Below are 24,950 nucleotides of genomic sequence, written 5' to 3' on the forward strand. Positions count from 1 at the left end.
AGCACCCGTGACTGGCTTTGGGGGGGTGGGTGACGGGGGGTCATCCACTGGCTTCTGGGACCCAGTCATGCACTTGCGACAACCCTAGGCTATATGCTACCTCCAGTATCAGAGGCAGTATACCTATGTACACCAGCTTCTGTGGAACACAAACTGGAGTGTGGTATTGCTTTCATGTCCTACTTGTGGATTTCTCACAGACAGCTGTTTGGCCACTGTGTGAACAGAATGCTAGACTAGAAGGTTGTTTGGTCTGATATGGCTCTTCTTATGTACTAGCTGATCAATGGGACATTGAGGGTGGTCATGAAAGGAGTTGACAGCTTTGAGTCCTTTCCTAAATTAATCCAAGGGTGATGTGGGTCTTCCTACCCTCAGAATTGCATTATTATATTTGGAGACCTACCTTAAAATCTGGGCAAAAGTTGGGGAGAGCCCACGATAAAACTATCATGGGCTGTCACTCTTGCCTACATGTCAGATGTGACAGGCCAAAGGAAAGACCCGTCACACCTGCCATTTTTTATTTATTTTTAAAGGAGCCGGCAGTGCATGAGCGCTCGAGTGACTCAGGTAGGGTGTGTGGGTTTTTTTAAAAAAAATAGATTCCCCACTCCCCCCACCCTAGCCCCGATGGGCTCAGCACTCCTGGGGAGCGCTGCACCCCGGGCGTGGCTCCTGGCTATGCGCAAGTTACCGGGCCCATGGAAAAACCAGGCCCAAAGGGGTAGCCTATATCCCAGGGTTGATCCCTGCCTGAGCTCTGGAAGCACAGGGGCGATCCCGGGTATCAGCAATGGTCTAGCAATGGCCTTGGTCTCTCCACATCTTGCAAAAAGCAGAAGAAAACATGATATCATAATTCTCTGTTGGGTGATGCACCATTACTAAAGTGATACCTGACTTTTTGGTGCGAAATAGTATACTTTGAATTATTATTTTTCATCTAAAGAGATGAGCATTTCCCCATATCCTGTGCATCTGTTTTGTACTTGCATTAAATACATACATTTCTTCCATCTGGACACAAAGATCCATGTCCTGGCAGATGTTCTGGGAATTTCTAATATGGTTGTAGGAGTTTACTTATTTATGAGTACACATTCCTTTCTCCACAGTTTATATAAGAAGCTTATTCAGTTAAATAGAAGAAAAGCAAATAACTCTAGGATGATCATGTGAAATATAGTGATATTAATTGTTTTTGCCACAACTTTTTGGAAGAAGGTGATTGTGTGGGGAAATTATTTTAAATATTCAACAGTCCAACTTCATACTTGGTCAGACGAAGGCGCCATAAACCAAGAGCTCAGAGTCATAATAATTTTTGCATTCTTGGCAGATCCCAACTTTAGAGCCCGAAAGTTTTTTCTAGGTATTTTTATGGCAGGGAGTGTGCCAATTCCATCTTATTAGGGACCCTGTACATGGCTGAGCACTGGGTAGAAGTATGTGCTTATTCACAGTTGTGGCAGGTTTGAACATAAACAGCACGCCTTACTGATTACTAGCTCAAAATGGCTGCCATGTGCTTAGCAGGCTTGATTACTCTGAATGAGGCTGCACCCATCCCTATGATCATTCTGCAAAAGAGTTTAATGATCACTAGTGGGTACGAATCTCTCTCCAGCCTTTGAAATGTCACACCCCCTTCAGCTTGTCAGAAAGGCAAAGAAACAGTTCATTACAGTGTGAATTTGGGCAGAGACATGGGGTCAGGTAGACAGCCAGAGTTTAGGAAGGGTTTTGTTTGTTTTGTAACCATATTAGCATTTTATATCATATTATACTAATGGGTCAAATCCTCAGCTCTTAGCTAAGAGCCATATGCACAGCTGTGCTGATGAGTTTGTAACCTATGCCACTAAGGAAAAGAAGGGAGAAAGAAAAGGGTTCATTGATGATGCTATGGGGGAAATAGCCCCAAATGATGGGTTCTGGAAAGAAACAGCTGAGATGCAGATTGGAGGCAGATGAAATTTTAAAGAGAAAGGAAAAGACATGACAGAAAGCATCAAAGTCTGCAGTATATAAATATCTCTTTCTTTCTTTCTTTCTTTCTTTCTTTCTTTCTTTCTTTGTTCTTCCACTGCCAAGTGAAACAGGTTGCAAGTTTATTAAGAACTACAAAAAAACAAAAACAAAAACAATCCCAAACTTGTACAAAACCTCCAGTTTCCTTTTTTGCTAAAGAATATTCCATACATTCTGGAGATTCACAAGCCCTTTTCTGGCCATTTTTAGGGTGTTTTTTTTTTCCCTTTTTTAAAAATTTACAAATATATCTCCTTCTGTATACCTACAGACTCACCCAAGAATGTTTAGACTACTATGTTATTTTTGGTGGCCTTGTTCCATTTCCAAATTGATAGGCAATCAACTTTCTACAAGCAGAAATTATCATTTGCCATTTTGATAGGGCAGAATTTTTTGTCAAGTCAAGCATCAAAGCATGCCCCCAAAATCAGGTTTTAAAAACTTGTTTCATATCATTTCCTCCTCCACCACCACCACCACCACTGCCTCTTCGTTTTCCATGATTGGTAATTACTTTCATAAATATAATCATATGAGTCTACATATTCAATCAGATTCCACACAACAAATGGGATGACATTGCTCTATAACAAATGATATCATTGTGCAGATGAATTCCAGTAAATAAATTTCCTGTGGTCAGTCAGATGTATCATTATGTACTGATGCTGGAGAGGATAACATCACTGAACTTGAGTGCACTGCCACACAATTCAAAAAGAGATCAAAAATAACAAATATCGAGAAGGATCATTAAAGATACCAGTAGAATGGATTCATTCTTCTTTTTCTTGTTTCCCTGTAGTAACTTCTTATGATTATATTTTGTTAATTCCTTTAAATTAGTGATGGAAATACCTAGGTATTTTATTGATTTCTTCCTCAGTGGAATTAGACAGTCACTTGCTAGTTTATCTTTAAATGCCATTTCTATATTGAATCACACCCACTTGGATTTAGACTGGCATTTTTCTAGGTAAGTAAAAACAAAACTGGAAAAAATCAGAAACAAAATGGATCATATCAGCTGAACCTTGTTCAAAATAGTACAAATGATGTAGAGAACCAGTCTACATCATTTAAACCAATTGGTTTTATTCAATGATAGTCCTACTTAGAGTTGCCTCATTGAAATGAATGGGAAGCATTAGATATAAACCAATGAATGACACAGCTCAGAGAACTAGAAATACCTAGAGAAGAGTTCTTGTTAAGGATGGGCTAAATGTCATCCCTAACAAGGACACAAGTGAGTACACTTCCCTTTCTACCACATTTTTTTTTGTTTTGTTTTGTTTTCAATCTTCTTTACATTATGATTATGAAGAAATTTGTGAATTTTGGTGTGTGTGTTTATTCGTTCAGTCACTTCCAACTCTTCATGACTTCATAAACCATGGACTTCATGGATATTTTAGTAAGTTAGCAAATTTGTGGATTTTGGTAAGTTAGAGAGCTTCAGCTATGGGGCAGTATACAAATAATAATAATAATAATAATAATAATAATAATAATAATAATAATAATAATAATAATAATTCAACAAAGCAAACAAAACTCTCACCCATTTTGGGATGGACAAATCTGTCCATTTCACTTTTCCTACTTCTGAATTATTGTAATCTCAAATTCTTTCCATACTGAAGATTAATAAATTCTTGTATTTTGGTAAATTCTTATCTGAACTGAACTGAAAAGAAATCAATAGGTACAGTTGTTCCCAGCCTGGGGAGAACCTACCTGCTATATAGCTGTTAAAGATATAGCTGTTGTTTTTATTTCTTTTGTTTGCTTGCTTGCTTTTTGATGGCCAGTGCATATGTTTTAGTATATTCTAGTTATATTTAGGGATGTTGGAGAAATCTGCAATGGAATCAAATTAATTTGGATTTCTGTGAATCCAAGCTACAGATTCCATAGTAGGCTGCAGACCTTTTTGTTTGCTTGTTTTTGTTTCTGGAACATAAATTTAGTTGTAGAAATTACATAAAATAAAATAAAAAACATCTGGCCAAAAATATGCATTTTCCTAAAGGCTAAAGCATAAAAAATGCACATTTTGGGTGGACTTGCACAATTGGAGAAGGGGAATTTGCAGGTTTTTGCAAATGTGAATTTGCACAAATTTGGGAAATTGGAAAATAATCTGATCTTTGTCAATGAGTGGATGATGAAAAAAGGCACCTAACAATCTACAAAACACAGAATGGATTTTACGAAATCTGTACATCTCTAGTTATATTGTATATTTGTATAATTATAGTATTGTTGCATTGATATATACCACCTGGATATGTTTTAGAGGTAGATGATGATGATGATGATGATGATGATGATGAGTTATTGCATTTTTTTATACCGCCCAACAGCTGAAGCTATAAACAACAACCAAAACCATTCAAAGTATAAAACAAACAGCACAAAAACACAATATAAAATACACATTAAAAACTGATTAAAAACATACCATACATGATTAAAACATCTTTAAAAAACCCTTAAAATATATTTATTATAAATGTTTGTCAATAACTAAAATAAATAAAAATAAAGATGAAGATGAAGAGCTTGTCCAAAAATAGAGGCGACAAGCATAATTTGACACTGTCATGGTTGAATACACAGGAATTCAGTCCCAGAGTTTTAAGAGTTAATCATTCTATTTTATTTATTTTATTATTTTATTTATTTATATATTTATTTATTTATTACATTTTTATACCGCCCAATAGCTGAAGCTCTCTGGGCGGTTCACAAAAATTAAAACCACAATAAAACAACCAACAGGTTAAAAGCACAATTACAAAATACAGTATAAAAAGCACAACCAGGATAAAACCACACAGCAAAATTGATATAAGATTAAAATACAGAGTTAAAACAGTAAGATTTAAATTTAAGTTAAAATTAAGTGTTAAAATATTGAGAGAATAAAAAGGTCTTCAGCTGGCAATGAAACCAGTACAGTGTAGGCGCCAGGCGGACCTCTCTGGGAGCTCATTCCACAACCGGGGTGCCACAGCAGATTTATTACATTTCTATACTGCCCAATAGCCGGAGCTCACCCTATTTGCCCTAGCCGCCAACTCGTAGCCACATTGGGCTTTTTGCCCCTGAAACTGCACTTTTTGAAAGTGTCCATTTACCGTGAATTTTCCCTTTGCTTCGAGGTCACCACATTGTTTCTTCATATGTCAGCAGCAGCCTCAGTTCAGGTTATCCAGTGAGCATAACTCTAGATGGATCAGGTAAGCATGGGAATGCAGGGCAGGGGCAGGGGGCGGGCGGTGGGCTGGACAAGCCAGATCTTTGCCAGTGCTGCAGTTTTCCTGGCCAGATAGCCTGCGTTCCCTCCCACCATCTAACTATTGTGCTTCCGCCTTACAGCAGTGTTGCTGCGGGGTTTTGAAGGAATGAGACAGCAATGCAGCACTGTACAGACTGCCCCCTAGTCTTTTCTGACAGGCTCTTCATCTGTAACAGCTATATGCCAGGCAGGTATATCATGGTCCTTTCAATGTTAGGGATAGCACTACCTGTTGAATTTGGCTGGTGCAGATGGATGAGAATTTCATTTCAATTTTGATCAGAATTTACCAAGATTCACAAGTGGCTCATCTACACTAAGCAGGATATTCCACTATGAAAGCAGTATGAAAGTGGTATATTAAAGGCAGGAGCCACACTACTGCTTTATAGCAGTATTGAAGTGCACTTGTAGGATCTACAGTACTGCTTTATAATGGTATTGAAGTGCACTGACAACTGTTGGAGCTCATGACACATCTACCAAGCAGGATATAACACTATGAAAGTGGTATGAAAGTGGTATATGGTATATGTCAATGGGCCCCAACAGTTGTCAGTGCAGTTCAATACTGCTAGAAAGCAGTAGTGTGGCTCCTGCCTTTTATATACCACTTTCATAGCACTTTCATAGTGGAATATCCTGCTTAGTGTGGATAAGCCCCCTATTTGGGAGAGAAAGAACTCAAAACATTCAAATGAGGGAGAAAGCTATACGAACCGATCCATCCATCCTGAATCGCATGCTCTCACCTACATCTTCTTCCTCTGTTTGCTGCACCTCCTCCTCCACCTAACTTACTTTCTGTGTGGCTCAAAGGCTTCAACAAATCACAGCTACAGCTTTATAGCTTATGGCAGTTATAAATGACATCTTGAGCATATGCGGCTTTGATATACGGCGCATTGGCTAACATTACACATTTTCAGAAGCCAAATGGTTTGTAAATATGATCGCTAATGACAGTTTGGCAGCCATGTCAGGAAGTACACAAATAGGGATTCCAAATCTGGCAACAACAAATGCCAGGAAATATTTGAGCAGCACTAGGTTGACAAGAGAGGAGAGTTTGATTTTTGGCTCCCTCTGATGCGGTAAGAGGATAACTCAGTGTTGGCCCAGAATCCCCCATAACTGCAGGCTGTAGCTTGAGTGAACAGGTGTTTTTACAGCACAGTTATCTGCTGGTTCCAACAACACTGTTCATTCCTGTGTCACGTGTAAGCCAATGAAATAAATTAACACATATAGGGCATGATCCTATGCATATTTACACAGAAAACAGTCTTACAACTCTTCACATTCCCCCCAAAAGTTGTGGGACTTTTTTCTGTCTAAACATTGATAGAGCTGCACCCTGAGCCATGACTAACTTAAGTCGCATTGTTTTCAATGGGTTTACTCGAAGTATGACTAGCTCTGGATCCAACACATAATCTCTTGATATCCATATAAGAAAAATGCCATTCCGTAACATGTTCGTCAGACTGATAATTGCTAAATGCAATGGAAGGCAATAAAATAAATTAACATATATCGTGCATAATCCTATGCAAAGTTAGACAGAAAACAGTCTTACAACTCCGAGAATCCCCCCAGACGGCCACGGGATTGTGCCCTTAGACATTTTAACCTGGACTCCGCATAATTGTTAAAGACTACCCAAGGTTTTGGAGGGACATCTTTTCCAGGCTGGTATATAAAATGTCGTAGTTAACTCACGGGTTATTTGGTGATCAAATAAAGGCCTGTCCTCTGGCAGCCCTCCAAACAGAGGAGTGACCTCTATAAAATAGGACTCTTGGGAACTCTATACAGCAGGCACCAATTTTAGAAGAGGCATTCATCCTGTATGTGTGTGAGAGACCAATAATGGGGAATGCCTCTTCTTAGTTAGACCTAAGGTTTATCCTGGGGTCGTCCTGGGGTCGTCCCTGCCTGTTCCCGGGATCCCCTGTGCGTAATTTACATGAACAAGGATGACCCCGGGACGATCCCTGGATAAACCTTAGATCTAGCTCTTTCTGGAAGAACCAGTCTTAAAAATGATTAAACATGTTTCTAAAGGTCTGCTGCCTGATTAATAGGTGAGCATTTAAATCAGCCAAAAGATTTTTAGCCTAACCCATTCATCCATTGCCTTGACACTGCAGCCCCAGCAAATAAAATGTACACTTCTTATTTGTAATCTCTATGTAACAACAAAAATGCACCAAATAAAGAGTATTACATTTATACTTTCCCCAAGAAATGCCCTTACACACATGCACACAGCTGGGCCCTTCTATTAAGCGGAGTGAGGCAGCCACCTTGGGCTGTGGCAAGAGGAGTGGCAGCAAGATAGTGGAGGACAGCTGTGGGCTGTCCTGCAACCCCTAATCTAGCCAGCTCTCCTCTGGTGTGGTAGAAGGCACCGCCTGGGTTCATACAACATGACAAGCCAGACTACATGTTGAGTGTGGCTGGTTGTTGAACCGTGGCTTGTTGTCGTTGTTGAATCATTGTTTGTTGTGTTGTGTGAAGCCAGCCACACTAACAAACAATGGTTTGTTAACCACGAACAACCCATGAAGGGAACCCGTGGTTTGTTCTTGGGTTGTGAACTGTGGGTAGTTTGTGGTTAAAAAACACCATGATTTGTTAGCACAGCTGGGTTTAACCAACACAATAACTCACAATTCAGTGACAACCCACACTCAACCCATACTCTAGCTTGTGATGTTGTATGAACCCAGCCATTGTCTCATTACTAGAGTTGAACTATGGTACAACTTCCAGTCCAGTCAGCTTCTGTACATGAAATAGATGTGTGTAGTGGTGGTGGGGACCTTCTTTGCCTTTTGCCTCAGGCAACAACGTCTCTTTTGCTCCAGCCAGGAGCAAAATATTTCCAGCCATCACACACACACACACACACACACACACACACACACACACACACACACTTAGTGTTGAACTCGTTGGTTTAAAATAGTTGTACTTCATAACAATAGCAGTCATTTATTTGACGTGGTTAATCAAAGTTCAAGCGCTTACAAGTCCTCTGCGGAAAGCCTACATTCAAGAAGTGAAAGAGCTTCATTTTCTAGTGAAAGCACTCAACATGTACATACTGTAGACTTCTGCTACGTGTTTCATTATAGTGGTGCCTTGTAGCTTTTAAGGGGTTTACGGCTTGGGCATAATTATTCACCACAGGGTACAATTTGGCACAAAATTGATACTTTCCAATTCTCTGCTCTTCTTAATGAAGAGTTATTCACTCTGGGCCCTGTCCGGCTCTCCTTGCTATCAATATATTCACAGAGTTTATTTGAGGAGGTTTGCAAAAGATTATGTACAAGGTTTCATGAAATTATTTCCGTGATGTATTCCTGAATTTAAAAATTGCATTGCCATAAAACACTGAGATTTCATTAAGCCAGGCTCCCTCCTGGACAAAGTGTCTGATTGGCAAATGGCTGTGATTTATGAGTGAACCAAAATATTTTATGCCACACCAACTCCGCATACAAGAAGGTTTGTGTATTCACTATACAGAAACCCAAAGCTCAATGTAGACACATAAAACATTTTCCATACACAACCAACCACCCAAAATTCAATTCAAATATTTAAGTACTGTTTAATAGCCCAAGCAAATGCATATTTACCCAGAAGTAAGCCCTGCTAGGTTCAATGGGATTTACTGTATTTTAAGGGTGCATGGAATAGTACCAAATACATCAGAAATCGAACATTTGACTGACTCTTTTCAGCTAGTTCACTTTTAAATTGAGTTTACAACTACTGACAGTATAATTTTATTGTTGTGAATTTGTTGTGATTGTATGCGTTGTTGTTGTTGTTGATGATGATGTTGTGTGTTTTAAAAGAAAAGAATTGTTTTTATTCTAAACCACCTTGTGAAAGCCCAAATGGCAGAACATTATATACATACATAAGCATTCACATACCATAGATGGGGGGAAATTGCCAAATGGGAAATCCAAAATTGTGAACTTTGCATTTTCACACTCATTTGTGATGGGAAATTAGCATTTTAATTATGGAATTTAGCGTGCACTCTACATTAATTATCCCATGCTTTGCTGCTCTTGCATGCAAATTGAGTCTTAAGCATCAAGTTACTACTTAGATACTCAGGTATTAAATTTATTACCATCATTTTCCCCACTTTCCTTGGATATTAGAAATTTTGAAGTGGTCATACTTTAAACTGCAATAGACTCCTAAAAAATGTGCACTTAAACAAACTGTAACTACAACTTTTGTCATATTGTAGTCTTAACAGCAGGTCTAGGTAAGTGAGAACCCTAGAGACCAAGCATAAATGGATTGATGCTCTCTGTTGCATTTATCCAAGACCCCCAAGGTCTTCAAAGTACTGCATAAACGTCTGCAAAACTCACAGCATTTTAAATCTCCTAGCGTTTTTGTTCACTTATACTGTCTTTTAGATCAAACAAAACAAAACAAGGAGAACTAAAACAGAATCTCTTTAACATGGGAGATTTTTTTCCTTCACTTTTTTCCAATAGTTTCTGTATGATTCCTTTAATTGTAATGCCATTTGCTTCATTGTTCAGCGTATTTAAAAAAATATTGCTGCAATCCTATGCACATTTAACGTGGGAATACTGGACTAGATGGACCCTTGGTCTGATCCAGCATGGCTCTTCTTATGTTCGTGTGATATCACATCATTTAAAATATTATTAATATAATATTTCAACATGGATCAACATGAATCTGGAGGGGGAGAATTATCTTATGGCGAGAATAATGGAAGTAAAGCTACAGGCTGAAATCCATTGTTGCACAAGTGGAATTCCACTCCATCACTCTCTCTCTGGACTAGAGTGTTGGAACACCCCTGAAAATTTTTTTGGAGTGAGCATATTGCAAGGGTTTATTTGTTTTTTCTTACATTTGTGTCGCACCATTTTTTCCCTTCCTGCAAGGAACCCAAATCTTCATACATGAACCTCCTCTTCTCCATTTTATCCCAACAACCCAGTGAAGTAAGTTAAACTGAGGCCTTAGCTAGACCAGTGTTTATCCTGGGGTGAACCCCGGGATCGTCCCTGTGCGTCCAGATGATGCACAGGGGATCCCGGGAACAGGGAAGGATCATCCCTCCCTGGCCCTGAGATACAACCCTACACTTTGGGCCCAGTTTTTCCCATGGTCTCGGGCTGAGCCCGAGACCGCAAGTGTGTGGCCTTTTTCCGCAGTTTTACCCAGCTCCGCAACTACTCGTGCGGAGCCGGGAGCTGCGCACGGGGCGCAGCGTTCCTCAAGAGTGCTGCGCCCATTAAAGCTAGGGTGGGGGGAGTGGGGAAATCTTTTTTTAAAAAACAAAACAAAACACAACAACCTACCTTCAATCGCTTGAGCGCTCGTGCGCAGCCGGCCCTTTAAAAATTAAAAAATGGTGGGCGTGTCGCCTCTCTTCTTGAGGTCGTTGCACTTTATGGGTAAACGAGGGCGAGAACTCATGTTATTACAACGCAAGGTCTCCCCTCTTCTCCCCTGCAACAAAAGGTAGGTCTAGCTAAGGCCTGAGAGTCAATAACTAGCCCCAAATCACCCAGTGAGCTTCATGGCTGCATGGAAACTCGAACTCTGATCTCTCAATCCCTGTTCAGCACTCTAATCACTACACTGCATGGGCTCTCGCTGTTCCACCTAAGGGACGACGAAGGGCTGATATTCCACTACCACTTTCTTTTCCATGAAATTCCTGGCTTACACGCACACACACGCACACACTGTTCCAGTTACAAAATCTATCACCTTTGCCAATAATATCAAACAAATCAATTCAATCAGCTCATCTGTTTGCCAAGTTCTGCTTTCATGCTGTAATACATGGGCCAAGTCCTGATATTCCATGAAAATATCCCACTAAAATAAAACAGAGAGGACAGAACTGCCTGTTTTACAATTTCATAGCAATTATGAGAGTGATACGATCAACACTGCCCTTTGCATTTCCAAGGCTACAGTACAAGCTACAGTTTCTTATGGTATGGATCACTGGGGAGTTCATAAAAGTAAAGAGTTAGAAATAGTTATAAAGAATTTACTTTGGACTGTCTTAAGCATTCTCCTGAATACTCCAGCTGCATCATTAGAGCCGAATTATGGCGTTATTCTGTAGAATCGGAGGCTATCTGTGTTTCTGTAGAAGTAATCCCTGCTGAGTTCAGTAGGGATTAGTCCCAAATTAGTGTGCACAGGACTAGTGTGTCTTAGCCTGCCAGGCTATTACACAGTCTTTAAGTATCTTTGAAAATCCATAATACAAAGCAACCAAGTTTCTAAATGTTTGCTTTCTGGAATCTAGAAGTGATTTATTGAAAGATTCCTGGCTAATGAAAGACAGATGACTGGCCACTGTGTGAACAGAGTGCTGGACTAGATGGACCCTTGGTTTGATCCAGCATAGCTCTTCTTACGTTCTTATGTTCTCAAGTCAAAGACTCCATGGATCAACGTTGCCTTGCACTTTCTGACCTAATTCAAGAAACAAATCCCTCTTTAAAATTTGATTTCAAGATAGTTTGAAAACTACTAACAAGCATTTCCCAGTTGGCATGGAATAGTATTTAATATTTGATCGTATTGATAGATAACATGGACATAGTCTGAAGGCACAATGCAGCAGCCTCCCTGAAGCTAAAATGATCTGATCTCATTTTTTTTATCTGGTCAAAGCCTGTTTGGGAGAGCATCTAGTAAAAGAATGGTCACCTGCTCTAGAACTTCTCCATGGAAGACGCACACGAGGAATTCACCCAATTATTCTGTAATCTCCTGATCTGCAAAATTCTCTCTCTTCTTTGATGCTTCCCTGATTTCATTCTCCATCTCAAGAACGATCTGGGCATTTTGATCAGGTAGGACCGATAACATATCCCTAGTACTAAATTACATTTAGATCTTGGTATTGCCACCTACAGTAATTCTCTGGAAGAGTCCAACCCATTTGAGATTTCTGGTTTCTTTTACTCTGTGCCCTCTTTGAGAGAGACACACAGGCACAGGATAGAGCTACAGCTATTTCATTTTATTTTTAGATAATGTGATTTTGTTTTTTTAGATTGCGTACTTAATATATTTATTTTGTATATTTTGTATATTCTGTTGGTTTTCAGTGTGTGAGTGTATGTTTTCTAGAGTCTTGCTATTTACTGTTTTACTCTGTACAGCACCATGTACATTGATGGTGCTATATAAATAAATAAATAATAATAATAATAATAATAATAATAATAATAATAATAATTTGGTTGTTGTGGTGGTGGTTGTTTTGTGGGTTTTGAGCAACCAAAAGAAATTTGAATGTGTATACGTGTTTGCATAAAATATTCAGAACTCAGGATCTGGGCTTTCTGATTACAGCATGATGAGCATGGCTTATTTTATTGCCACTTGAGATTCCAATACCCTTAATCTGAAACACAAGGACGAGAGAAAGAGTATGAAAAAGCTGAGCTGGAGCATTATTTCCTATTCAAATTTGCGAGTTACCATCATGCACTATGGAGTGGTACGGAAAAGTGTAAAGTAGTCTGTCTTTTCCTCTCTCAATCTGGAAACTTTTCTAGGTGCATTTTGCAGAGCTTTGCTCCATTTAAAAGGTACATCCAGATGCAATGCAAAAAGAGCAAACTGAGCATCAATTGTCAAACTATCTGTGGTTTTTTGCTTGGCTTGTGAATGGAATTGCTCAACCAGAATATGTGCATAATGGCTCAGACATCATTATTACCTCTCTGGGGATCCTGGCAGGAAGAGAGATCACCTGAAGTGATAGTAATCATTGATGTAGTGGCGGGAGAAGGTAGGGGAGAACAGCTCCAGGACTGTTTTTCAGAGCAGGAGCAATGACATCATCTGCTGGAGCACCAGAGTAATTGACAGGACCTTCCTTACGCTAGAGGCTACAACAAAGCTTTCAAGTTTTTCTGTTGATGGATAAACACAGAGGAAGTCAGAGAAAGAGGAAAACAATCAGGCAGAGGCTGCACACTTTTTTCTTTGATGGAGTTCCTACTTCATGCTACCAGATTAAATGGTAGCATTCCTTTGCAAGATCATTGGCACTGCTAACTAAATGTTAAAAGTTGCATTCCAGCTTTTTGGAGATCTTTTGCTGAAGCTCAAAGTTGAAGCTGTGCAGTCAGAAGTATGTACCAAAGAGTTCAGTGGCACTTACTCCCAGGTAACTATGTCTAGGATTGCAGTCATGCCCCATGAACTTACTCAGCTGATTTTATTAGTGGGTTGTTTGTTTGTTCTAGATGTTTGTGTTTTATGATGGAATGATGACTATGGATTCTCTTTAGGGGCTTGGCTATAGTAGCTGTCATGATGAACTTCCAAAAAGCAAAGAATAAGAGCAGTCCTACTGATCACAAGAAAAGATCCAAAATCCATATAATGCATTTTTTGTGTGCGAGACCTTTGAGATGGCCTAATAAAGGTATTACACTAAAGCAAGTGTGGGGTAGCAGTTAAAGTGTTAGACTGGGACTGCAGAGATCTGGGTTATAGTCCCCACTTGGCCATGAAGTTCACTGGTTGACTTTGGGCCAATCACTGACTCTCAAACTAACCTACACCTCAGGGATGTTGTGAGGATAAAATGGAGAGGCGGAGGAATCATGTAAGCTGATGTGGGTTTCTTGCAAGTGGAAGTAAGGCAGGATATAAATGTAATAATGAAATAATACATTGTCTGGATTTTTGCACTTTGCCATTTACCACAACACCAGCCTTCCCAAGCCTAGTGTCCCTCTAGATGTGTTGGACTACAACTCCCAACATCCCCCAGCCAGCCATGTTGCAGTCCAATACATCTGGAGGGCACCAGGTTAAGGCTTTTTGTATATACAAAACCAGAAAATTTCCCATATAGACAATTATCATGAAAAAATTAAAAAATTAAGAATACAAATCCTGTTATTTGAACAAAGTTTACAAGTTGAAAGTTTTTGACCCAAATTTATATAATGCAGAACTCCAAGGTCACCATCTCAGGTTATAAATCAGTTGCTGTAAAAAATATACAATACTAATGTTTTCCAGTCAAAGTTAGGTTACTATTAATTACAAAGAAGAAAAGGTGTTGTTCTGTTTTTCTTCTTCTTTTTCTTCCTTTTCTCGGACTTTTACCCTTTCTCATGTATAATGGATAATGATATTCAATATAAATATCACATGTGTTGTTCAAAAAAAAATTCTTTGTTCATAGATCCTGGAGAAGGATCGGCAGATCCGAAATGTCGAGCTTTTATTCAAAAAGTCTTGTAACAATACATTTCTAAATGTTTGAAACATCTGTACAAAGAGATTAAAACTTTTCTACTTTTTAACACTAGAGACTATCTCTTCCTCTTTTTTTTGGGGGGGGGGGTTCACGTAGTGTTTTTCCCCTCATTATTTTGACATCTGGAGGGCACCAGGTTAAGGCCATACTGTGCCACTGTGATGCCATCAAAGATTTCCAGGGGGATAATTAAAGCCCTTTAAGGAGTGTTGTTCAGAAACACCCTTTGGATGGCTCCTTTGCAAAGGGATGCATCCTTGTGGTTGGTTGGTTAGTTGGTTCTTCTCCTCACCAAGCCAGTCTGAGATGTGTGGGCAAAAGTGACAAATCCCTCCATAGGCTAAAACACAGTCTGGCCCATGGGTGGAGAGGCTGCCAGACAGGTTCTTAGCACCAATCCACATCACACTTTGCAGAGGGAGACCACGGAGCTGCTTTTTTGGAGCTGTGAATCATGGAGAAGGACCTTTCAAGGAAAGGAGGTGGTAGAGGAAGAAAAACAACAACTAGACGACAATGAGACCAATAGATTTGATGTAAGGTCAGTGAAGGGCCCTTCCCCCACTCATCCAATTTGATCTGAACTTGCCCTCACATCATGGTTATTAAATAAAGAGCAGGATTTTGGAGGATTATTCCCAAGTGCTAATTACACATCAAGGTATGTCGTAGGGGCATGGCTCGGTGGTACAGCCTTTGCTTTGTATCCAAAAGGTCGCAGGTTCGATCCGGAATCTCCAGGTAGGGCTGGGAAAGAATCCTGCCTGAAACCCTGGAGAGACACAGCTGCCATTCAATGTGGAGTCCAAGCACTGCTGGGCTAGATGAATCAAAGGCCTCACTCAGTATAAAGGGAGCTTCCCATGTTCCATTCATTAGAGATAACTCCTTTATTGAGGAAGTTGTTTTCAAGCAGCTCAGTAATATGTGTGTGTGTGTGTGTGATGAGTGGGTTGTGGGTCAAATAAGGACCCTCTTCCACATCTCCAGCCAATGCCTGTGTTGTTCATACAGAGTGGAGGAATGAGGGAGGATAGGACCACTACCCTGGCTTGACGCAAAGCAGGGATGAGCACCAAAAGATTGCAGGAGGCTGGTGCGGTGGTACATTTCAAAATGTGAAATCCATACAGTGTATTATTTTATTAGACTTATGTATTGCGTTTGGAGCCTGCCTTCAGTGGAGGCTGTTGGCTCCAATTTCAGCTGCGAATCCATTCTGGGAGGACCAGCTAGAACACTAAAGGAGCTATCTAAGTGTTGGAACCATTTTGGGGATAGCATTCAGAACTTTGGATTACTTCTTTAGAGTTCTGGCTGGTCCTGACTAAAACCCAGAGTGGAATCAAAACCCCATCAAAATCTGAGCCACCAGCCTGTACTGCCTGCCATTTCTGCTCCCCACCCACCCCTGGCAAAGAACCTAAAACAGTGTACATGATCATCATCCTCTCCATTTTTTCCTCACAAAGTTCTTGGGTATGGTTGTGTGTGGGTAGGTGTATATATACAAATATTGCATTCAAACACATTAACAACATGAGATCAAGGGCACCCTGGGGGGTTGCTAACCAGAGTCATATAATGTCCACCAAGCCACTCAGGTGAAGTCACCCTACCTGCCTTCCTCTCCCCAGCCCTGCACACGAGGACCAGCAGCCGGCTGTGCAATTCCATGTGCCTCGGTTCATTTGAATTAGGCCAGATCTACAACATGTCAAATCATTACAAACGTAGAATAAAAAACAGGAAATAACACTATGAAAGTGCTACATACAATGTGGATTGTGCCCAAACAGTCATCAGTGCATTTCAATACCGCTATAAAGCAGTAGCGTAGAACTAGCTTTATACTTGTGTTGAGGGAGGCATTTGGGACAGGTATCTAGACCCCCTGATCCTAAGCACTTTCAACGAGGGAAGCCGAAGGGGGCTTCAGCCATGATGGACAGGTCTGTCGTCATGCGGGGTGGGTGGAATTTGGTGTGAGCTTCGCCCCCCTCCTTTGAGACACAGGGATGAAAAATCAGCTGGATATTGATTCTAGCGCAACCCTCAGAAGCATGTCCCATTGAGTTCAATGAAGCTGACTCCCACGTAAGCAAGTATAGGATTGTAGGCCTAAAATGTCTCCAGGGCAGACAGAACACTTGAGAGTTTTGGATTAAAGGAAAAGTTAAAAAGGGATAAAATCATTTTATCTTAATTTGTCTCAAAGAAGTACAGTAGGTAGTGGCACATCCTCAATATTTTTGGTAAGAGAAAGGTGTGGGGGTGGTGCACTGTACCTCTGTGCCAACACACTGATCCATTTATAGTGAAATCATAATACATGCCTACTCAGAAGTAAGTCTTTTACTTAGTGTTACTCCCAGGCAAGCAGGTATAAGATTGTTGCCTTAAGCTTGAGCCTCTGTGCTTTGCCATAACAAACTTTTCAACAAACGCTCTTCCAACCAAAGGACTAAATGCTAAAATTCCCTTCATGGTGCAAAATTCTGAGAGAGAAATCACACATTTACTCCGGATTAATTCAGAGAAATTGCCACCCACTTGCTGCAGATAAATGCAACCAGGATTCCACACTGAAGGAGCGAGGAAATAATCTATCACTCTCTTTTAATCCCCCCTGTGCAAAGGGATGGTAAATATGACACCTAAACGTTACCTTGAATATACATGGTAGATTTGTACCACTGTCTGATAATACAGCCCTGCCCCTTCAGACAAACTTTGACCCATCCTCAGACGCCGGAGGATATATTTTTCCATACTATAATCTGGAGGAACAGGGAGATATCATGATTTCCTGATGAACTCAACCTTGCTCAGTGATTTTTCCCACGGAATAAATGTCAGCAACCTCTGTCCTCTCTATTCCCCATTTACTATGAGTATTAAAGTTGTTCATTACCTAAGTGCCATAAACTTTCAAAAGTACACTATCTAAAGAAGCACCCATTAGAGATTGCAAAACAGCAGATATTAGACTTTAAAAACAACGAACCATAAAATTCTGTTTCCCCATCATTTCAAGATTTACTTCCAAACTTGTCTAAAGTGGCTTTAACCCCTCTGTGTTGCTGTTTTACCCTCTCTCTCTCTCTCTTTAACGTTTATGGCTGAGATCCTACAAATACTTTCTTGGAAATAAGCTCCATTGCAATCAACGGCACACACTTCCGAGTAAATGTACATCGGAAAAAGGCGGGTGTTTTTACTGGAGGGAGGGAGAGGGGGGAAGTGAGTTTCGGAGTTTTGCGACTTCCTAACAATTATTAAAAGCAAAGTAGCCAAGTTCACTTCAAATTTTACAGCCTGGCCCGAAGCTCAATTCAGGTAAAGCATTTTGGGACAGAAGAAAAGCACTTCACTTTGAATGCAAATGAGTTGATTGCAGTTTGTAATTAATGCTCTCTGTGAGCCTGGATAATTCCTGTAAGCCTGTAGTCTATGCACAATGACCTGGGAGTAAGGCCCTCTCTAACTGCTGTGCTTACAGTATTTCTTAGGATCGCAGTATGGGTGGGGAATGACAATACTCCTCCCATGCACCCACCTGCCCATCCCAAACAAAGAGGCATACAGCCTGATTTGACTGTATCTTTACTCAGAGGTACATCCCATGGAGTTCAAAGGGCCTTACTCCCATGTAAACATGCACTGAATTGCAGCTTTACTGTCTCTCTCACCATAGAAAATCTATGAGTGATGATCAATAGCAGCACAATTTGAATCCACAGTTCTAAATTCTTCCCACCTACCCTGACCCTGCTTTTCCCTAACTAGCCAAAAGAAGCTTACCGCACAATCTTACTCAGAAGTAAGCCCCACTGAGATCAAGGGGGCTTACTCCCAGGTAAGTGTATATGGGAGTTTAAAAAAAAAAGCTATGCGGGGATCCTAGCCCAGTCTAAACAAGAAGTGCCCGCACGTGTGCACACGCACACACTTTCCTTTGAAGTGTCTCCTCAGAATCGTTGGGTCAGAAACACCCAAATAAAACAAGCATGACCCACGTCCACCTGTGCAACACCTCCACAACCCATTTTTTATTGAAAAGGGATCACTCCCAGGATCGTGTACATTATATACATATAGATACGGTCCTCCTTTCTTTCCTTCCTCCCGCAGAGGCAGAGTCTGTGCAAGAATTTTAAGCATCTTCTGGGTGTGCAAGTCGTACAGACCCATAAGTCCATCCCGCTGGCAAAAGCGACCGGGCAGGCATCCCTTGGGGAGAAAAAGGGGCATCAGCTGTCGGAGTCCAAATCGCTTTTGCTTTCTTCTTGTCTTTTCTCTGGGGATGTTTTGGAAGCTTTGTTCCATTTCTGGGCATTCTCCGACTCCTCCGAAGAGGACCTCTTTTGCCTCCTCCATTTAGCCCGGCGGTTCTTGAACCAAACCTGCCATTCAAGTAAATGAAGGGATGGGGTGAAGGGGGGGGGGTCATTTCTTGCAAGAACAGCATTGTGGTGCATGCAGAGCATTCAGCTACAATATGGAGCAGTGCGTGGGTGCATGTGTGAATGAGCAGTCACAGATCTAAAGCCACTGGCAGAACTTTCCAGTCCTATCACTGGACCCCACTATGCTTCCCCCACCCACCCAATGGAGTCAGTTCACACATTGAACTGCGAGTACACAGTGATCAGGCAAAATATTCACGCATGTATGAACACAATCTCCTCTCACCCACCCACCCCGTGCACTGACTCCGTGCACAGGGCGAACGGATCCCCTTTGCAGCTCCTGCAGTTCTTTCCGCCCAGGTAGGGGAAGGGTTTATACCACACCGGAGCACCGTACAACTGGGACTGCTCCCAAGTTGACACTGCAGGAATGGTGTGTAAAAGTGGTGATGGTTCCCAACAGTTGATCCGAATAAAGTGCTGCAGCCGCTGCTACTCCTACACATGACTCACGCGCCAGAGAAGGGGTGTTTAGGGAACTGTGCAAAATGGAAATTTGACAGGGCACCCTCTACCCATCCACCCCAAAAAAAGCTTAAACTCTGCAAAAATATAAAACTTACTCAGGGAGAAGAGAAATCTATCCCATGCTACAGACTGAAAAGCTGGAGCATATTGCAATGGAGCTGCTGGGGAACTCTGCTTAGCTCTTTCTGTCCTGGCCAAAGGATGCCCCAAAGCCAGGAAGAAGGATAGGACCAGGTGTGACTTCCCCTCTGCGGAACTTGTTTGCACCAGCTAAGATGTGGACCAGTGCCTGCCAGGAATGACTGCGACCACACGAAGGCACACTGTCTGGCAGTTGTGCGCAATTAAAGATGCAATCCTATGCAATGCAAGTTTCAACAGGAGAGAGAAAAAGTCCTACAACTCCCAACGTTCCCCAGAGGAATGCTGGGAGTTGTAAGTCTTTTATCTGTGGAAACACCACATAGGATTGTGCCCTAAGTGGCATAGGCTGCAGTTGTCCCAGGAATTCAAGAAATCCCAAAAAGGATACGAAGTGTGATCCACAAGGCAGTTGACAAGGAAAAAGTTGGCCCAGTTGAAGTCCCAAAATGTGAACAGCTGTATTCATTTCCTCCTAAAACGTATCTTAGGAGTGGTGGAGCAAGGAACATGTTCTACTAAATTCAGTGCTGCTCACTCCAAAGTATAAACCTGTGAATTGGATTAAAGACCTCTAATGATGGAGCAGCGCAATCCTGTGCATGTCTACTCAGGAGTAAGTCCTAATCAGTGCAATGGGTTTTACTCCCAAGTAAAAGGGTTTATAAGGTTGCAGTCAAAATTGTGGACATAGAATCAAATCCTGATCCAGTTGCGAAGTGTGAGATTGACACTGTGATCCACTAACATGCACAAGCAGCACAACTGAATCGTTTTTGACTAAAGTTATGTTCCTGCTCCATTCAAACCCATTGCACTCACTTAAGAAAAAGCAGAGAAGAGGACTGCAATGCAAAGCTGGCAACTTCTGATTAACTATTCCAAATCCTGCGGTTGCCACTACTACTATTCTACTGCTATTAGGACACACTCCTATGCATATTTAGATAGAAAAGCTTCCAGCATTCCCCAGCCAGCCTGGGAGTTGTAGGACTTTTCTGTCTCAATATGCATAGGACTATGCCCTTAATTAAGTGCCAAGGTCTTCCAGGTGCTGTACAAAACACAACAGTGCCTGCAGTCTGCTTGCAACTTAAATTTTCTTCCTTCTCCTTCAAAGTATTGACTACTTCTTCTCAGCCCACCCCCATTGCCCCCAGCCCTTGGATAATGTAACATAGAACAGGCTTCCCCAAACCTGGGGTCAAAGCCCACTTAAGTCCTACTTAGTGTAGACCCATTGGACTAAATGGGGCTTAAATTAGTCATGACTAACTTAAACCCATTCACTTTAATGAGTCTACCCTAAATTGAACTTATGTTGGATTTTACCTCAGTGCCCGCTGGATGTTTTAGACTTCAGTTCCTATCAGCCCAGGCCATCATGCTCAATGGTCAGGGATGATGGGAGCCGCAGTTCAGAACATCTGGAGGGCACCAGGTTTGGGAAAGGGGGACTTAGAAGCACTCCCCACCATGAACCACCAGGCATCTTGGGTTGGTTGGTTGGTTTAAGGCAGACTAGAAGAATTGTCCAATTACCTCCACTTTCTCCTCCCGTAAATGGACTCTCCTGGCCAGCTGCTCCCGGGTCCCCACATCTGGGTATTTGGTTTCCTGGAAGAGGTTTTCCAGAGCCTCCAGCTGTTCATCAGTGAAGATGGTCCGGTGCCTCCTTTTCCTCCGGCAGTGGAGCTGATTCAGTAACTGCAACTCAGTCCTGGACAGGGTTCCCACGTTCATATAGGGCAGGATTTGATGGGGCACCGGGGACATTAGGACTGATCCGGTGCCTTCATAGCCTGGGCAGAAGAGAGAGGGGAGATGCAACAGAAGATGACACTCTCAAGTGCATTCAGTGCCCGTTGGGGGGCGGGGGAGAGAGCATGGAAAGAATACATTGCCCCCAAGTCTCCAAGAATTTTTAGTTCTCGATCAGAAGCAAACCTGAAGAACCCTCCAAACACCGCAGTGGGTTGCCAAAAGGATATGGGGGGAGAGACTTTGCCATTCCCTGTTTAGATGTGGAAGTTTGAGGGTTTTGGATGGGAAACCGAAGGCTCCCCGGTTCTAAACATGGAGGGAAGGGAGGTGCCCATTCACTTCGGTGGAACGGAGCGGAAAGGCATTGTTTAGACTCCGGGGCAGCAATTTAAACTGATCTTACTTACTCTAGATTTGCCCCTGGAGTAGCCCCATAGATTTCAGACAATTTTGCCCCCGCACCCAAATTCTAAACGTAGACGTGAAAATAGATCCTGGTGAATTGAAGCTCAGCTGCAAATGTGCTTGACTTTAGTACACCTGGAGCATTCTTACTACCAGGGCGTAAATGGAACTCACAGGGGCTTACTTCATATGGTTAGTATCCCAGGATGCAGAGTAAATATAACGTTAGGTTGTGGCTGTTTAAGGGGCTCAGAAGCTCAGCTCCAAGGCAATGAGCTTGGAAAAAATGAATCTCAATGATTTCAGGAAAGCACTTTCAGAGCGAAAGCCTAAAAATCCTTTAAAACATCCCTGTACATAACTTTGAAATACGGGGATTTTTACTGCCTAAAACATAGTTAAACTGAACAGGATTAAAAACAGAATTAAACTGTGAATGTGTTCTTGGAAGAAAGTTCAATGGAAATAAATGAAGGCTTTCTTTTGAGAATTATTAAGTAGTCTTTAGCCGAATTGAAATAGCCCAGTGCGCCAAGTTTACACAGAAACAAGTCCCGCTAAACTGAGTGGCACTCCCTTAATCCCACGGAAATATGGTTAGGATGGCAGTTTTTAAATTGGTTTCATTCCTGATTCATCATTCCCACTCTGCTGCACTGGGTATGTATCAGTTGTATTTGATTGGGAGTGAAATATTTATATCCCGAACTCAAACATATTTCCTTGGAAGTAAATTCCATTTAGTTCACTGAGACTTATCGTATTTCCATAAAGAGCACCTGGTTAGGTCTGGAAACTTAAAAACTGAATTAAGCCAACATACATTTGCACCACCTGTTTACTCAGAAGTAAGCCCCCTTAATTTAGTAGGATTTATTGCCAGATAAAAACACGTTTGGGACACCAGTCTAACTCCAACGTAATTGCTTTCGATAATGTTCCAAATAAATGTGTGTGATGTGCTAATTTGGAATACATTCGTTTGTGATGGGTGTCAAAAATGGTATGGGTTGCATACAATGTTAGTCTAACTTAAGTCCCATTCCTTTTAATGGGTCTACTCTTAAGTAAGACTTAACATTGGATACAACCTTATACCTTCAAGGGGGAGGGAATTAAAGAATTCAGAGAAACTCCATTTCAGAAACCTCCACCCGCTCCAATTTTCAGCATAAACTGATTTCGATTACAAATCATATATTGGTTCCAATATGGAACAGTCCATCGCTTCCAGCCAATGCGATGGAATCTATCACCAGTTCTCAACCTTACGCCCACTATCTTAACATTCTGCTGGACCTACACTACTCTTTAAATCTTTATAGTGGTACTGGAGTGCACTGACAACTATTGGGACCCAATCCACATTCCATATACCACTTTCATAGTGTGATTTCCTGGTTTTTATTCCACATTCGTAATGATTTGATACAAGGTGTAGATCTGGCTTCTTATCACACTCCAGCATGACCAAAACCCCGGGGCCAGGCTTACAGAGGCAGTCTTGATTCGAAATGGATTGAGTCACGAGGAGGAGGGAGTAGATTTAACTCCCACTCCTCATGCATCCTTGTAACTTCCTTCCATATAACTGAACCGGGTGCTATCCATTCCAGGGGAAGCAGAGGAAGGATAAGGCATTCTATCTACGGTTATAGATCCATTCAAATGAATGGGAGTTAACTCAAGTCCCATTCATTCCAGTGAGTCTACTCTAAGTAGAACTAACTTTAGTGGATCCACTTGGGCTTCCCTTCTGCACCCCCTTTCTTTCCCCCCCAAAGGGATAGTAGTCCTATGAATCGGTTGCAGCAAAACCTACACAGTCCCTTCTCCCGCCCATCATCATGAAAGGCATTTTACTCGTCTCACAAGCATTAACGAAGCGCAAGGGCTGGAACGGGAGAGGGGAGAATAACATAAATGAAGTACCGGAGGGGACTTTGCGCTCTCTCGCTCCCTCTTCTCTACTCCGACCCGGGGATTTGGGGAGGCGCCTTCTCCCCCCTCCCTTACCTGTAGCTGGGACGCAGGAGCACTGTTGAGCGCCCAAGGGCTGCATCGCCCCGCAGCAAGCCGGGCCCACGGCGGACGCCTGGACGTGGAGCTGCCCGTAGTAATAGTTGCCGTAGCCTCCCAGCCTAGATCCTCCGAGGGCGGGCAGGTTGGAAGCCGGCGCCACGGCCCGCGCGTAATATCCGCCGTAGTCGGCGCCGCCAGCCGAGGCGTAGAGCGCGTCGCCGCTGTGCAGGCCGGCCGAGAAGACCACGGGCGCCGCGCTCTGCTGCTGTTGCTGCTGCGGCTGCGGCTGCGGCTGCGGCTGGTGTTGCTGGAGCAGCGCCGCCTCCTTGCAGCGGGGTCTGGCCGCCAAGATGTTGTCGATGCTGAACATGCCAGCAGGCATCCCCCGGAGCTGGGCGGCAGCGCGCGGGGAGGCGAAAGCGCAAACTGCTCTCCGGCCTTCGGGCTGCAGGAGGAGGAGGAGGAGGAGGAGGAGGGAGCAGCAGCAGCAGGCGGCGGGCGCCGCGCGTCGGAGCCGAAGGGAAAGGAGGGTCCCGACGCTCGGAGAGCCGGGTTGAGTTGCGGGAAGTGGGGGGGGAACCAGCCCGCGAGCAGCTTCTTTTTTGGAGAGGGAAATCAAGATCCTTCCTCGTAGCTCGGCGTGTTTCTCGCCTCTCCCCCCCCTCACTTTCTTCTTCTTCTTTTTTTCTTCCCCCTGCTGCTGCTCCTCCTCCTCCTCTTCTTCTTCTTTCTCCTCCACTCTGGTCAGTTTCCTCCTCCAATCTCAACTGCGTGGAGTCTCTAATCCGCCCCAACCTCTTTCCTTTTTTATACCCGGGCGACGTCATCCTGGATTTCGTTCCCGGTTATGTATCAGATCGCAAATAAAACCAGATTTCGCTCCTTCGGTCGGTGTGTGTGTGTGTGTGTGTGTGTGTCACTGTCAGTGGAGCTGGCGGGGGCGGAGCTGGTGGGCGCGTCCGAAGGAGGAGGAGGAAAAACCGAGAGAGACACG

The 24,950-nt window shown here is 42.4% G+C and overlaps 1 protein-coding gene across 1 annotated transcript; it reads right to left on the reverse strand.

The window, feature by feature from the left end:
- Positions 1-18,717: 18,717 nt before the first annotated feature.
- On the reverse strand, positions 18,718-24,338 carry GSC (goosecoid homeobox). The gene is made up of 3 exons (XM_063118015.1): positions 23,951-24,338; positions 21,308-21,567; positions 18,718-19,090 (listed from the first exon to the last, which is right to left on the reverse strand). The coding sequence occupies exons 1-3, from the start codon at positions 24,336-24,338 to the stop codon at positions 18,938-18,940; spliced, it is 801 nt and encodes a 266-aa protein (XP_062974085.1). The 3' UTR covers positions 18,718-18,937.
- Between the last annotated feature and the right edge of the window lie 612 nt (positions 24,339-24,950).

Source organism: Elgaria multicarinata, chromosome 2 (assembly GCF_023053635.1).
Source record: "Elgaria multicarinata webbii isolate HBS135686 ecotype San Diego chromosome 2, rElgMul1.1.pri, whole genome shotgun sequence".
NCBI classification, from domain to species: Eukaryota; Metazoa; Chordata; class Lepidosauria; order Squamata; family Anguidae; genus Elgaria; species Elgaria multicarinata.